This window comes from Thamnophis sirtalis, unplaced genomic scaffold (assembly GCF_051295495.1).
Source record: "Thamnophis sirtalis isolate CommonGarterSnake01/CBP01778 unplaced genomic scaffold, rThaSir2_p1.2 scaffold_5, whole genome shotgun sequence".
NCBI lineage: Eukaryota > Metazoa > Chordata > Lepidosauria > Squamata > Natricidae > Thamnophis > Thamnophis sirtalis.
The window spans coordinates 21,079,167-21,094,932 of NW_028261385.1; the positions used below are offsets into that span (position 1 = coordinate 21,079,167).

General features: G+C 39.0%; 2 protein-coding genes across 3 annotated transcripts in view; both read right to left on the bottom strand.

The window, feature by feature from the left end:
• Positions 1 to 5,955, bottom strand: part of NADK2 (NAD kinase 2, mitochondrial) — a 28,544-nt gene extending 22,589 nt beyond the window's left edge. The window contains exon 1 of one of the 2 annotated variants that reach the window (XM_014076324.2): positions 5,220 to 5,955. In XM_014076324.2, the coding sequence (XP_013931799.2) occupies positions 5,220 to 5,645 (426 nt within the window). In that variant the 5' untranslated portion in view covers positions 5,646 to 5,955. The remainder of the gene's footprint in view (positions 1 to 5,219) is intronic. The other variant, XM_014076325.2, reaches the window with a different exon arrangement.
• Positions 5,956 to 13,082: 7,127 nt separating this feature from the next.
• The window catches only part of RANBP3L (RAN binding protein 3 like), a 59,785-nt gene continuing 57,101 nt past the window's right edge, over positions 13,083 to 15,766 (bottom strand). Inside the window, 1 exon segment of the mRNA XM_087715418.1 lies at positions 13,083 to 14,659. Coding sequence (XP_087571544.1) covers positions 14,616 to 14,659 — 44 coding nt within the window. The 3' untranslated portion in view covers positions 13,083 to 14,615.

Below are 15,766 nucleotides of genomic sequence, written 5' to 3' on the forward strand. Positions count from 1 at the left end.
TATAGACTTCCCATCCTGTAGAGAGGAGTAGTGGATTATGTCTACCTCGCATAAAACCACTTCATAGTTTTATCATTACAAAGGAATAGTTGCAATAACTTTTGCATTTCCTACTATCTAGTAAGTAATACACAAAATCACATGTGACCCAATTACATGAATATGGCTGTCAACAAATTGGAAGAGCTCCAAAGCTGTTGTGTAATCACACATTTGAGTTATTTCAATCACGGTAACCAAACAGAAAATAGAATTTAAAATAAACCTAGTAAATCAATGAAAATATAGAACAAGTGGGAAAACAGAATCAGCCATATTTTAGTAGGCACTATTTTCAACAACCAATTCATTACAATTCTCTACAGCGCTCAAAATTTTGGCTTATTCTGTATTCATTGTCAGACTATTTAGCTGATTGGACATATTTTGAAAGATACACAGAACTACAAGTATTTGACTGACTAAACTGAAAGAGTATTGTCTGAATATAGTCAATGCTGCATGTATAGAGAAAAACTATGGTAGATTCTTAATATACAACTTGTGTACATTATAAATTCACAACGAAGTGAGTATATGGCCAGCAAAAAGCTAGAGGAACAATGCTATATTTCATTTTAATTAAGCAGTCAAGTTAATACAATAATGCACCAAAAAAGGAATTAAAACATCAACTCTTTACAAAATTACTCAATATACCTGACTACAGTTGGTCAGAAATAACAAAAAAGATACATAATATTTCTATAGTAATCCCTGCTCAGATCACTTCTCAATGAATGTAACCCACATATTACATTGTGAATGCTGTGTGTGTTATTTACCTCCAGGAATTTTGAAATACCATGCTATTTTAAAAAAAAAATCAAGACTTTCAAAACCTTTCAAAATATGTATATCAGAAGTCTAAAGTAAAAGACCTTCACACCAGGTCATAATTAGAATGGCACAACTGCTGTTATATCTTAGTTTCACAATAAACTCATATGTACATAAGTCACATTGCACATGAACTCCTTATCCAAGCTAACTGAAATGTTCCACTCTGCTCTATTTAATGACAACATAGTTTAATATGAGGCATTTTACCTGTTCTGATTCTAGAGGCTGATGTGTGACATCCTTCCAAAAAAATAATCTACTGAAAAGTTGATGTTTTTATGGATTTGCTTATAAGTAAGGAATGGTTATAGAAAGAAGAGATATGTTCAATTTTACAGTGAAGAGCTATCAATTTTGTTTATACTTGTGATGAAGAGTGGAACTAATTTCTTTATGTTTCTTTTCTTTTTATTTCATTTTTTTTCTTTTTATACTTTTACTCTTTACTTTTCTTTCCATCCCATTAACACCTATTAACTACATATATCAAAACACAATGTTTCAATCCAGTCATACAATGAAACCAACTTAGTTCACTGAAAATGTTTCTTTAACTAAAGCTAATGTGTCCAAATGTCTGACCTTTGGATAATGCTATCAGAATATGTCGTAAATACTCACTATCAGAGTCTTTTCCAGAGACTCTGAAAAAGTCAACAAAGCCAATCTCATCAGGTTAAGAATGTCCTACCAAAATTACATTCCAGGAAAAAAAGACTGAAAAAGATAATATATATGTTTCAGTCTTTATATTCTAGTCTACAATTTATTTTCTTAGTGATACTGAAGTGTAATGACTGGAAGGGTTACAAAAATCCCTTAAATATTAATTATTCTAAATTAAAATTTACTATTAGCCTACTGTCCTGAAGAAATATTAAGGGTGCCTAAAGAACTGCAAGAAAGAGAGGGAAATTATTTCTATGAGTGTCAGAAACAATTCTTCATCTATGGTAAATTACCAACTTTATCTAGTTCCAATTTCTTAATTTAGACACTCAAAATGAACATTTCAACAAAACTGGAGCAACTAAAAAACACAAGTTATCTTGTTTTATTTTACTAGCTGTTAAGTTTATTTACTTGTCAATAACTTGTGTGTGTATGCAGATGCGCGCCCACACACAAACACACAAAGACAGACGAGTTGATTAAACTGACTGACAAAGTGGGGAAATGTGAGTTTTGTAAATAATTTCTGCCTGTGTTTCTAATATTTTTCTGTCTAATCTCCCTTTTCTTTCAAATTCAGGGTCATTTTCGTTTAGGATAAATACAATAGAAAGAAGCAAAAACTATAACAGTGTTTAAAGAAGTTATTTAGTAACTATTTTATCACTACTGAATAGACAAAAGTGTTTCAAATGAGTACCAACATTTCTAAATCCTTGGGAAAAGACTGAAATGTTTTGCTAATTAATAGAATAAATACAAGTGATCAGGAAGTGTTGCTTCCACAATCAAAGCACCCTCTGCATATAATATCAGAATCAGCACAGTGATACCACTTTAAGGAACCACCACTGCTGCCATATGAAAAACAGAGCAAGACTTGAATGATAAGTAAGAGCTTAACAGTACTATGTTCCATGGACAAAATCTGGCTCTACTCTATTCCCCAACAACAAATCACTGATGATTGTGTGAAAGTACTGCTCTACAGTAAGCTACTTATTCTGGAGAAACTGTTTTGAAGTTTGGGGGGGACGGACAGTAGTCTAGCAACTGTAAACAATACATCCACATGGCTCCAAAAAAAATTGCTGCCAAGAAAAAGTAAGCTGGATTGAATGGGAACGGAACTAAAAAAAAAAGTTTACCCAGGAGCAAAACAAATGTTTTTGGTGGAATATATTATTTCTGTCTGCAATCATCTAGTCCACTTCAAAATATTACAGGATGCCCAGGACAGATCTGGGAGACCCAAAAGAACTGATATTGAATTGCTGTTAAGTTCTTATTTTATCTCATTCATATTTTTCTTCTTAGATCTCCACCCCCAAGTACAGGATCTGCTTTTTCTGGATCAAACAAATGATGATCTATTGGTTGATCAAGGATTGGCCAACAAGCCAGGAATTGTCACCTGAGCCAGTCATTGTGGGCTGAGAGAGTGACTGGCTCAAGGTCACCCAGCCAGTGTTCAAGCTTAAGATAGAACAAGAACTCCGTCTCCTGGTTTCTAGTCTGGTGCCTTAACCTCTAGATCAAACTGGCTCTCATTTTATTTCATTGATATTTATTTATTTACTTTAATTTTAAATATATGCATACTGTAAAGCATAATCAGAATGGTTAACATTGCATTTCACATAAGCATTTAAAAAAAGGTACCGTAATTTCAGTATGCTTAAGAATGAAGAATTAACAACTAAAATAGATAACTGAAGTATCAAGCCAAGATTCTCCAGTCTGGAGTACTGCCTGGAAGTGATAGAAGTTGAAATCAAACACACTTAGCTTCTAGATTATTGAAGACTGAACAGCCAAAAACATGATTAAAAATTGAATATCTGAAGAATGTAATGCTCCATGTTATCACTCAACTGCTTATCTTTAGCTGTTCGTTTACATAATTCTAATACTATGAAAGAATATAATTCCTTAGAAGATACATTGATGGTTGAGTGGAATTCATCAACTTAATGGAGAACAAGTATGCTAATTAGTATCAGTCATAAAAGCTATTTCTAATATCAAGGCTTGTATGCTTCTAAAGGCCAGTCGCTCTGGAATAAGTAAATGCTATTTACTTGTTCTGTTAACAGGAACATAATGACCAACTAGATAGAACTTTAATTTGTTCCTTTGAAATTGTTCTAAATATTGCTGAAATAGTTACAGCATACTGTACAACTCTGAATAGAAGGATGAGCCAAACCCATGTGCTTCAACAGTCTTCCCTAAATGACCCATCATACAGTAATCTCAGAATTACTGTATCAATCAATCAATCAATCATTATAACTGAATTCTGAAACCTGGCATTCCAGAACATCAGAAGACAGTACTGTAACATTTATAGCAAGACCAACAAGCTGCTTGAAAGTGGGTAGGTGCTATTTCTAATTGATATTTCTTGGACAATAAAAAAAGTTTAGCAACCAAACCTTACAGTAAAAAGAGGACTGGTTCTTCTTTGTCAACTGTTGCTGCTCTGTGTAACTGAGAGCAGATAAATTATAGTTGTCTCTTCCCTGAATTAAGTAATTACATTGTAAAGTCATTTGATTTAAATACTGGCTACAATATATTGATTAAATATATTGATTAAAACAGAAAGTAAAGAAAGTGAGTATGCGAGAAGAACATATGTAGCCCAATTTTCTTTCTTGTAGCCCAAGATCTACTGGATCAGCCTCCATATTCAATCACCAGGCAGTATGATATGAAACAGATTTATTGGTTTTATCTCTATGCTTTCTAATCATACTTATGTGTATATCAAGGCCTATGGAAAAGCAAGATCTGGATGTACTACCTCAAAGAGAACAAATCTTATACCAATGTTGAGATTTGTTTTGGTGTAACTTTTGTAAATTTCTTCAACAACCACCCATGACCAGGGACTGTTTATTCCACAATAACAGAATCTGGCTCTAGAGCAGTGGTTCCCAATGTGGGGCCCACACCCCACAGGGGGGCAATTTGATTTTTAATGCGGGGAATTTGAACCTTGTTTAAACTAAGTTAATGGTCTTTTAGGCTTCCTCTGCATGAGTAGAGTTCACTTTTTGAATAAAGTCAGAATTATATGTTGGGGGTAGGGTATCAGGATTTTAAAGAAGCTTAGATGGGGCATGGCCGAAAAAAGGTTGGGAACCACTGCTCTGGAGTCTAGGATGTTAAACAACGATACTTTGTTTGAACTCTTCCTCCAGTTTTCTTCCCCCTGGAACTCAAGCCAACCTGAATAAAAACTTCCAAATTCAAATCAAATCTTTATTAAAATAGCTGCACCGCCTACATATCCACACATTATAAAGCCCCTTTTCCCCCTGCTCCAAGACCCCGGCCATAAAAAAAGAGAGGCACAGACCAACCACAGATTGTCCACTAAGTTTCTCGTTAAGTTTTCAAATGGTGTGAGGACCAGGTCTGTGAAGCCTTTAAATGTCCCTAAGGCAGCCTTCCTCACCTGAGGCTGGCCAGGTATGCTGGAGGACTTCTCCCTCGGTCCCGCAACCTGGGACACCTGGAAGGGGGGTGAGCACCACCAAAAATGCCCCCCCACCTGCCCAACACTCCCACCTGCCCCACACCCACACCGCCTCTAGGCTCCTGCGCCTCCTTTCCCCGCGGGGGACTAGCCCACCCGAGGCGCCGCCGCCGCTCACCAGTTGCTTGAGATCCTCCTCGGAGAGCCCCGCATAGCGGTACCGCTGCTGCTCGAACTCGTAACGGGTCGTCTTGGCCACCACCACTACCCGGGATGGGCGAAAGGCGCCGCCGGCCTTGGAGGACAAGCTCGAGCGGCCGCCGGAGCCGAGGCACCGCCGCGAAGGGGAAGGAGAAGGAAGGGGAAAGGAGGGCGGCGACGAAGAAGAAAACGACGGCGGCGACCCTTCTCCCGCCAGCGAGGGGCAACGCAGGGGGAGTCCAGCTGTGGCGGCGGCGAAGGAAGAAGCCGCGGGCTCAGCCAAACGGACGCGCGGGACGGCCAGGTGCCTCCTTGGCGGCGGTTGCCGCCGTAAAGATTTGAGCAAGGCGCGGAGGGTGGCACCGGGATTGCCGCCACTCAGGTAGCTTGGGAGGCAGGTCATAGCCCGGGGTCGGGAGAGTCCTCCGGGAGCCACCGCCGCTGCCGAAGGCTGCCTTATAAGCAGGGAAGGCGAAAAGAAGAACGGAGCGGCGACCTTCCCTCAGGTTGGTTTGGTGGGGGTTTTTTTGCGCCTCAACGGCGCAGCTCGTGCTCCCGAGGCGGAGTCCCTACACGCACACACCCTTCGCTCGTGCGTGCCACTTGACACCCGCGCACGCAGGTGGCTGCGTGCGCGCTCGACTAAGAGCGCCCCGAACCCGCGAGGGGGCGGGGCGGGGAAGGAGACGCGGGGAAACAGCAATGCACGCTCCGCGCACGCGCGGCTTCAAGTCCCTCCCCCTACCTCACCGACTCTTCCTTTCCCTTCCCTTCCTCCTCCCATTCGAACGTCCCGTACCCTACTCGTCCGCAGCCTGTCGGGAACATCACTTTGCCTTCTGCGCCTGTGCGGGCGTTTTGACCAATCGGGAAGGAAAGAGCTGTCTCTAACTAGTTTCGGAAGGAGAACGCCGTGAGGCTAAAGGCGGCGGCTTTCCCAAAAAGAGCGACGCTTTTACCTCCTGGGCTTGTGCGTCAGCGGGAGTGTCTCAGCGCTCTTTTAACGCGCCGTTCGGCTTTCCGTACCTTCAGACGTTTAATCGTGGGGAAACTGCACTCCCAACGGTTTTGGGAGGGGGCTGCGTGGAGTGTGATTTCCTGCTGCCCCCTTTTATTCGTACCCATTTCATTCATACTCATATTTATTCTTATACCTTTTGTCTTGTAAAAAATTGACAAATAAATAAATAAATAAATAAAATTCCTCAAGTCCGAACTTTTGAGTCTGTGTATGTTGCCCTGACTTTCCTAGTTTTATTTGCAGTTCGATTTTTGTGCACTAATGAAATGAATAGACTCAATATATTCTTCCCAAGATAGTTGATTGCAAACTTATCCAAAAAACTGCTACACCATCTCTAAGATGAAAGACTTGTTTGCTTTTGGCGGGAGTCAATTAAAATACATTTTCAACCCTCATTTAATATTTGCACTCCTATATGGAGCCAAGAAGCTCCTTGTGGGAGGTTCCATTCAAGCACAAGAAGTTCTTTTTTGATCACAAATTAGCTCTGTGTGGGAAGGCTTTTTAAATGATTCCCATAGAGGCATTGAATTGGAACCTGTCCTGGAAGATACTGGAAGCCAAAAACATTTGGCTCTTCAAGAAGCCATAAAAAAAACCTCAGGCATGTTTTTTAGATTTGCTATATTTTTATTAGTATTGTTTTAAGCATATAAATCCTGATCTTTTAAATTCCCAAGTCACACAGGACACACATGCCAATTTTCAATTCTGTAGAAATTAAGGAAACTGGATTATATTGAACCTGGCCATGGGTGCATCTAATCCAGCAATCTTAGTTTATGCTGATTGACCAGTGGCCCTTTAGGATTTTAGAGAATTTTCTGCTGGTGTACTTGGAGTAAGAAATGCAGTTAACTAGTATTAGTATGTGCAGTGCATTTGTTTTCCCACTGAATTGCCACCCTATCCACTCATCACTAAAATCACCCCTTTCCTCTTTTCAGAGACTGATTTTCCTTTTCAGCCTAGCAAATTTTCTTAAAAGGCATAAGGGTTTGTGCATCAACAGACTCACAGAGCAATCTAGGATGCATAGAATGATCTAGGATTTCAATTAGTGGGAGGAGAAAAGGAGGGGAAGACTTATTGGTTATGTTGATTACAAATGAGATGGGCTGCAAGTACCTGAAATGGGTTAAAAATCCATTGTGTTTTTTGAGATAGCCCAAAATCCCTTTGATGATTCGACAATCTTTCAACCATGCTGCTTTTCTATTTCCCCAAAATGGTCCCTTTGGAATCTGCAATATAATTTTCTTGAAGACTGAATTGCTTTGAAAATTTTTGGCAACAAATCTTTTTTGATTTTTGGCTACCACAGTTCACTCTCCTCCTACAGGGCCATGGCAAAGGTATGCTAACTGGACAATCCGATAACCTGTATTACAATATAATACAAATAAGCCAAACTCTCTTACTTATGAGCAATATTTTCTTTACATGTATATGCTTTCTACTTACTGCAGAAAGATTGTTGGTGCATGTTTATCCAGAAATTTTATAGAAAATAAGTGCTATGCACTAAACATTAACTCAATGGTCCCAGGAGGCTGTTTAAGAGATGGTTCTGATTGGCAACCCTTTGTACTCATTAAAGCAAATTCAAAGTGTCCATTACTGAACTTCAAAAAACTAAAATATAAAATTGCTGGCAAGTAAATATTGAGTTGCTCCTAATTAATGCGTAATAACTGAACCAGGGCCTCATGTGAGAACCTATTTAATGTAAAGTTTATGATATAAAATAAATATTTTCTAGTTTTTACATATGTACACATGTTTACATCTTACAGATTTTGAGGCATTATTGAAATACTGTCATACATGAAGATTAAATACAATTATGCAGAGGAAAGGAAACATACATAGGTTGATGTTAACTCATAAAATGTGCATAGGTTAAAGTTAAAAGATATTTATTGGTGTAAAGTCCAGCTTCATTTTAGATTCATTTGATTAAATAAATTTGTAAATATGCATTGAGGAAGAAAAGGCAGATAATTCACTGATTAAAAGCCAAAAAACACATGAAATTTTATTTCTTTCTCTATTTAGTACACAATAATATCTAAAGCCCTATATATGAAATACATATGTAAGCAGTTATATGAGAAAAATACACTTTTTTGAATTTATATGATATTGCAGTAATAATATTAATACTATACAAAACACAAGAATGTAAAAGATAAATGTCATTGATCCTAGCAAAGTTAATATGCCCTCTTCATAGTGTTTTCCCCATTTAATAAAATAGGAATAATAAAATATCTGTATTTACAGGCAACATAAATAGCTTATTTGTACATCCTTCAATAGCTATAATTATTTTTTAATAATTTTAATATGTATCTGAAAATATTTTGAAATCTATTAAGGCCAATTTAGATTACTGTGCATATTTTGTGTTAAATATTTACATCATCATTATATATCCTGCTTTTTCTCAGAGAACTCAAGGGACTTGCAAAGGATCTCTCTTAATTTTATTTCCACAGTAACACTGCAGGATGGGATGACATGACTTAGATTTATTGGCCCAATGTTACTGAGTAAATACCATAATTTAGATCCGGGTCCCCCAGGTCCAACCTTTTAATAACAACACTACTCATCTTAAAGTGCAAAATGTGGGATTTTTAAATTTTTCTCTCTTGGAATTGTGAGCCAAATTTAGACAAAAATGCTTTCATTTTAAAAACAATACAGGATCATCATATGGACCATTATCTGTAATATTTTGGATCCTGCAATCTGTGATTCAAAGTAAGATTACACAGGATATTGATTGTGTATGTAATCAATACATTTCCTCCCATGGGAATAAATGCTATTATGTGAATGTTAAAAAAAAAAGAGGACTCATCACCTTATTAGGAATTATAGTTAGCATATATAATGAGACTTATACCTGTGACAGTGCATCATTATAACCGAAACAGCTGAAATTTGTAACTTCACTAGGTTTTTAGAAAATTTATTTTAAGACATTTCGCTTGGCTAAAAGACCTTGAATTGGACTAGATTAGAGTGGAGCAATAGATCAAAGAAAAAGAATCTGTGGGACTCATTCTCAGTCGGACCAGTTGCTAAATAATTGACTGTTGCAATTTACAAACAGATAAGCAGTATTTAATAACTTACTCATTTGGTAATGTGTTCAAACTTTGATCTGGAACTTACTTGATTATTATGGGTGTATTTGTAACTAGCAAAATTAGAGCACTCTTTTCAAGCTTTTGGAAAAATTCTGGGAGTTAAATTCCACACATGTACCAAGTTTGAAAAAATGGATTTAGAAGAGGGTAGGTTGGAAAAAGTTGATTTAAGATATAGTACATAGGTCTTTTTTATCCAGGAACTTAAAAAAAAAAAAACAAGACAAAAACTTGTTCAAAGTTTCCAAGAATAGCAAGAGGTATAACAGTGACTTCCCTGGAAGGAGCCCTTTTTAAACTTTCTTTTATGTTGGGTGAGTTGGTAAAGAAGGTGGCTCCAACTCAATGCACCTATTTTATATTTAAAAAAACAGAAAAGTTTTTATCTTAGAAGTAGAAAATACCTCCATTCTCTTGGTAGAAAGGGCATAGTTGCAAAATCTGACAAATTCCATCGATAGGCTTTGAATTCATTTTTACAATCTGATGGTGCTATTCTTTATTAGTTGGAGATTATCAACAGAGTTGAGTCCTTTCAGAAACTTAGGTTATTTCATTGTTGCCAAACATCATGATCACTGTCACAGAGTTGCCTGTCAAATATTTCATTAATTTACATCAGCTGCTGGGGATTTGCAGGCGTTCGGGGGAACCTCTAGCTAAGATCCTGTGCAGTTCAAATCCTACTCCCAAATCCTACTCCTAGCTGGTCCCGCCCATCCAACCCCTCCCAGGAGTCCCCACGTGGCCTGTTTTGGATGCAGGTAGGTGCAGGGCACACGTGGAGGCTTGGAGAGGGCGAAAAATGTGCCTACCGGAAGTTTGGGAAGGCTGGAAATGGGTCTGTTTCTAGGGAGGTCATTTTTGCCCTCCTGGAGGCTCTAGGAAAGCCTCCAGAGCACAGGGAGGGCAACTCCCCTATGGTGCAGGAGGCCAACTAAGCCATGCCCACCATGGCTATGCCCCCCAATAACCGAGCAGAGAGCCCCTTGCTAAAACTTTTGAAGCCCACCCCTGATTTACATATATAATATCTTTAAATGTAAATGGGAACAACAGTGTCATGGGGTCCAAGTGAGTCAGACTGACCAAAGCATCATTATGAAATTGTGATACAAGCTCTGTCCTTTTTCTGCCTGCACTGTGACGTTGGGCATGCATGCATTATAGCATGATGCTATAATGCTGCCTTTTAACATTCCAGTGAAAAGCATCAAAATCCCACAGAGGCCACTGAGTAACAGAGCTTCAATAGTTTGGGTGGAATTATATCTAGTTATGAGATCCCACTTTTTAAGCCCTTCTTTTCTGTAATCTGCTATAACTTCTTGTTACCTTAACAGGAGGGACCTTCAGATACGATGAAGAAGCTACTTCACTGAGAAGTTGTCCTAGGTATCCTGAAGTATCTCTTCTGAATGAATCCAAAATGCTGCTCTTGGCAATGCAAATTTATGAATTTTCTGGGCTAATTTAACTAAAGCAGATGGCAGCCCTTTCTGCCAGATCAGCCCTGGTTCATATTTGGATGGGGTACCAACAGAAGATTCTTGGGCTGTTGGCTAGACTGGGAAATTGGAAAAAAAATATCCCAGAAGGGGTCAATAGCAAATCACTCCCATAACATTGCTAAGAAAGCTGCATGGATGCATTCACCAGGAGCCAAATTCTGTGTCATTATGTCATTAGGGTGTCATTAGGATGCCATTATGGATGGATCTTTGAGCAGGTTTGTACAATTTTGTGGCAGCATTCTTTAGATCTGGAGAAATATTGGCCTCATAGAATTCACTATAGTCCTCATTTGCCTAGCACAGGGATGTCAAACTCAATTTCATTGAGGGGCACATCGGGGTTGTGTTTGACATTGGGGGGGGCAGGGTGGGTGTGGTTAGCTCAACATCACTCATGTTGGGGGCACCTGTGGTGGTCCGAGTGCTCTGCCAGTGAAAATGGGCTCCCAAGCTCCGTTTCGGCTGCGACGGCCTCCTGCAACCCTCTGCCAGCAAAAACAGAGCTCAGAAGGGCTGCCCACAGCCCTCCCGAGCTCTGTTTCTTCTGGGAGAGGCACAGGGGGCCAGTCCTTTGCTGTTTCCAGGGCGGTCTTGCTGGCCTGATCTGAGCACCCCGCAGGCCAGATCTGGCCCCCCGGCCTTGAGCTTGACACCCCTGGCCTAGCACGTATATTTCTTAGCAGGAAGAGGAAGGAGAGGTAAGACATATCTAGTATTCAGACATTACATCTTGGACAAAAGAACCAAAGCTGGAAGCTAAATAGCATAAGCATGTTCCTTTCAAGAAAAGACACAATTTTAATAGGATTTTTCTCAAGGTAAAGCCTCAAGACAAGCTCAGCAGGAGAAGATCTATTTTTCTTGTAAGTAATACGGAAGTATTGCCATTGCCCCCTTCTGGGACTAAGAGTGATAAAAGAGGTGTAGAAACGGTCTATGAAAGAAAAGGAAAAAAATGATGTAGGATAGATTTGAAGCTCTATATTAATAGGCTTAATAGAATATTATTAGGCTTAATCCTATATCCACTTAGTTGGCTAAGAACTGCTGAATATAGTAGGATTTAGTTCCAAATAAATATTCAAAGAATTATATCATACAGCCCACAGAAACCAATAATATTCAATCATACTTATTTATATGGGAAATAACAGCATGTTTTTCTCCTTTACAATGATTTCTTTTCCAACCATAGATGATGAATTCATTGTTAACTTTGGGAATACTCTTTGGACTGCTAATTGTACTGTTTTGAGAGATACACCCTTAGCAAACGTACTAGCGTTTACTAGTTAATAATAAAACTATCATCTTTGGCAGTAAGATATGTCACAAAATTGTTAGCAAGATCTCAGAAACATTTTTGTCACATCTTTTAAGGCATACAAGATAAATTAATCTTCAATATACAGTAAACCTAGCATCTACTGGAGGCACAATCCTAAATTAATGGATGATTGTCCAAATGAAAGGATTAAAAGCCTGGAACTTGGCAAACTAAAAGAGGGAAAATGTACTAACATTCGAGGATCATTACAGTACCATAATAATTAAGATGAAGAACTCCATTCTTTAAAAATATTATCAGAAAAGGAGGCAGACAGACTATTGGATAACAAGGAAGTTAAAGATGTGATTACAAAGAAAATGAATTATTTGGCTTAATCTTGAAAGACACAAAACAGACACCCATTCCAAAAATAAACAGGGCATTCTGAATCAGCAGAGCATCTGCAAACATAAATTCTGCCTCACTCTTTTATGAGCTTTGTGATAACATGGTGCCATGATCTTTTAACCATGGTTTTCAAACAAACCTAGGAACTGTGGCCCATATATAATGATCAAGTATAATTTTCTGAGGCCTACTGGACTATGAGTTCTACTTCTGCCTTAGGCACGAAGTCAGGTGGATGACCTTGGGCCAGTCATTTTCAAATTCAGGAGACCCAAAGGTGTTTTTTCGAATGGCAAATGGACTTTCTGTTTTTTCTTTGAAGACGTTTCGCTTCTCAGCCAAGAAGCTTCTTCAGCTCTGACTGGATGGTGAGGAATGCAAATGACCAGCTGTTTGCAAGGAATATAAATCCTTACATTCCCCACCATCCAGTCAGAACTGAAGAAGCATCTTGTATGAGAAGCAAAATGTCTTCAAAGAAAAAACAGAAAGTCCAGTTGCCTCTTGAAAAAGCACCCTTGGGACAACCATGATCTGGATGACTAAGAATCTCCATAGACTTTTAGAAGGAGACAAACCAGTTCTGAATTCTTGCCAAGAAAACTACAGGGATTAATCCAGACAGTTGTCAGGTGTCGACAATGATTTGAAGGTACCAAAAAATATATATATATATAAAACCCCCACCAATCCAGTCTTTGCGTATATCCCTACTTCTATGCAGCTGCTGGCTTTAGTCCCCAAATCCCCTTGAAACTGTCTCATGCTTTTCCTTCCTGAGAGCTCTTCCCCAACTATCCAGCATTCCCTCCAGCCAACTAATCTCCCAGACATAAAAAATCAGCCACTGCCAATGAGAAACTGTCTAACCATCATTCCAGAAGAAATGCCAACTTTGCAGCCAGACAATGCGGTGACGATTGAAAGAAATGTGCTAATCCCAGATCAGTGCAAAGTTCTAGCGGAAAGAATAGCAATGAAGTGATGACCCTTGGTGTAATTTTCCTGGGATGACATAAAAATCTGCTTTTTTGGAGGGGGGGGGAATTGTTTGCATTTATGAATCAAACTCGCATGTGAACAGCAGGTCTGGGAAAGCTTGAATTACCTATCTGCCTGGAAAATTGTTGTTTATGTTCAAGACTGCCATATATTGTATAGAACTGGGGAGATGCAAATATCAGCTTACAATATTAAGCTTTGAAGATTAATTCAAATCTTCAAAGATTTAGACCTAATCTAGACCTAAAATAGATTAACATTTTATACTGAACACACACATTGCGAACTAACCTAAAAATATGAGTTCTGGGTGTCGTTTTTACATCAGACATGTTAATCGATGGAGGCTTAGCTCCTTCCTCCTCTATCGAGTAGCTCAAGCTGTGCTCAATAGGGAAGGAAGCAACAGGAGCTAAGCCTCCATCGATTAACATGTCTGAAGTAAAAAAACGACAGAGCTAATAACAGGTGGGAGGAGGGTGGATGGCCAAATTGCTCAAGGATGTATAAAGGCAAATATCTCTTCAATTGTAGTTTTTTTTCACTCTGACAATGTTACAAAGGCTGACAAAAGCCAAGTGGATAATATATTTTAAGTTCCGGAGATTGCAATGTCTGTCTCTTCTTTTGTACACACACATACATATACACATGCTTTGTAAATAATTACTGCTCTAAGTAGATGGAGCAATCATTAGTTAAGGATGAATACCATCATGGATCAGAATTATTGTTTTCTTTAAAAGCGTCCTTAAAGCTGTTCATCCCCAAATGTGAAAACTACTACTTCTGAATAATTCGAAAAGAACTGAGGCCAATGTTGGATTCCTGTTACCGTACAGGTACTGATGTCTGGAACCTTTAAAGTGCTTCCTTTCCATATTCTCTGCTTTGTTCCTTTATCATATATCCTGTGTGGTGACTTCATTCCAGTGTCTTCATTCCAACATGGTGTGTTGTCCCTAATGTTCCTTTAATGGGATGTAGTGAGTTGTCAGGAACAGACCACAGGTTTTCTGCGAATCCATGGAGAATGCTCTGGAAGAGTGTTTGTAAAGTGTTACTTAATTGTGTTAAGCACATCAACATTTATTTATTTGTATTCCACTTTCATTAGTTTTACAAATAACTCAATTTGGCAAACATATTCAGTACACCTATCTATTTTCCCCACAACAACAACCTTATCAGGTGAGTTGGACTGAGGACAGTAATTGGCTCAAAGCCACTTAGATGGCTTTCATGGCTAAGATAGGACTTGAACTGAAAATTTTTTGCATGCCAAACCAGCAGTAATGCCGGCAGAAACCCACCGCTGTGCTGCACCATCCATCTTCCAGAGGTATCTTACTTGGTGGCTAGCCACTTAAACCTGGCACATGAGAAATAGAACCTCTGCTTCAATTCTGGTGATTAAAAAAATAAAAATGAAATGAAATAATTCCTGAGGCACCCAGAAGCATTGCAAAAGGAGGTCAAATGTATCTCTGGGTCAGCTGTGAAAAGTTTGGGAGATTCCATTTCTGTTCTTTATTGATGGGAATCAATATCTATCTATCTATCTATCTATCTATCTATCTATCTATCTATCTATCTATCTATCTATCTATCTATCTATCTATCTATCTAATCTATCTACTGTACAGGGGTGGGTTCCTGCCAGTTCTAACCTCTTCTATAGAAGAGGTTCCACAAATCTACAGTGCTGTTTAGAACCAGTTCCAGCTCCCTCCCCCCCGCCCATCTACACAAGATGAAGAGTGAAAGGAGGAATTCTGGAAGTTGAAGTCCACAAGTCTTAAAGCTGTCAAGTTTGAACACCCCTGGGGTTTTTTCTAAAGAGTTAGGGGGGCAAGGGTCTTACAACTTGACAGCTTTAAGACTTGCGTACTTCAAATGCTAGAGTTTCTGAGCCAACATTTTGGTTGCTAAGCAAGAGTGTTGTTAAGTGAGTTTCACCACATTTTACAAGTTGGCCACGCCCACCCAGTCACATGACTTCCAAGCCACTCCCACTTGGTCACATGGCTGTCAAGCCACTCTCACAAAGCAGGCCACACCTATAGAAGAGGTTCTAAAAAAATTTGAAACCCTGCTACTGTATCTATCTGTCTGTCTGTCATTCTGTCTGTCTGTCTATCTGCC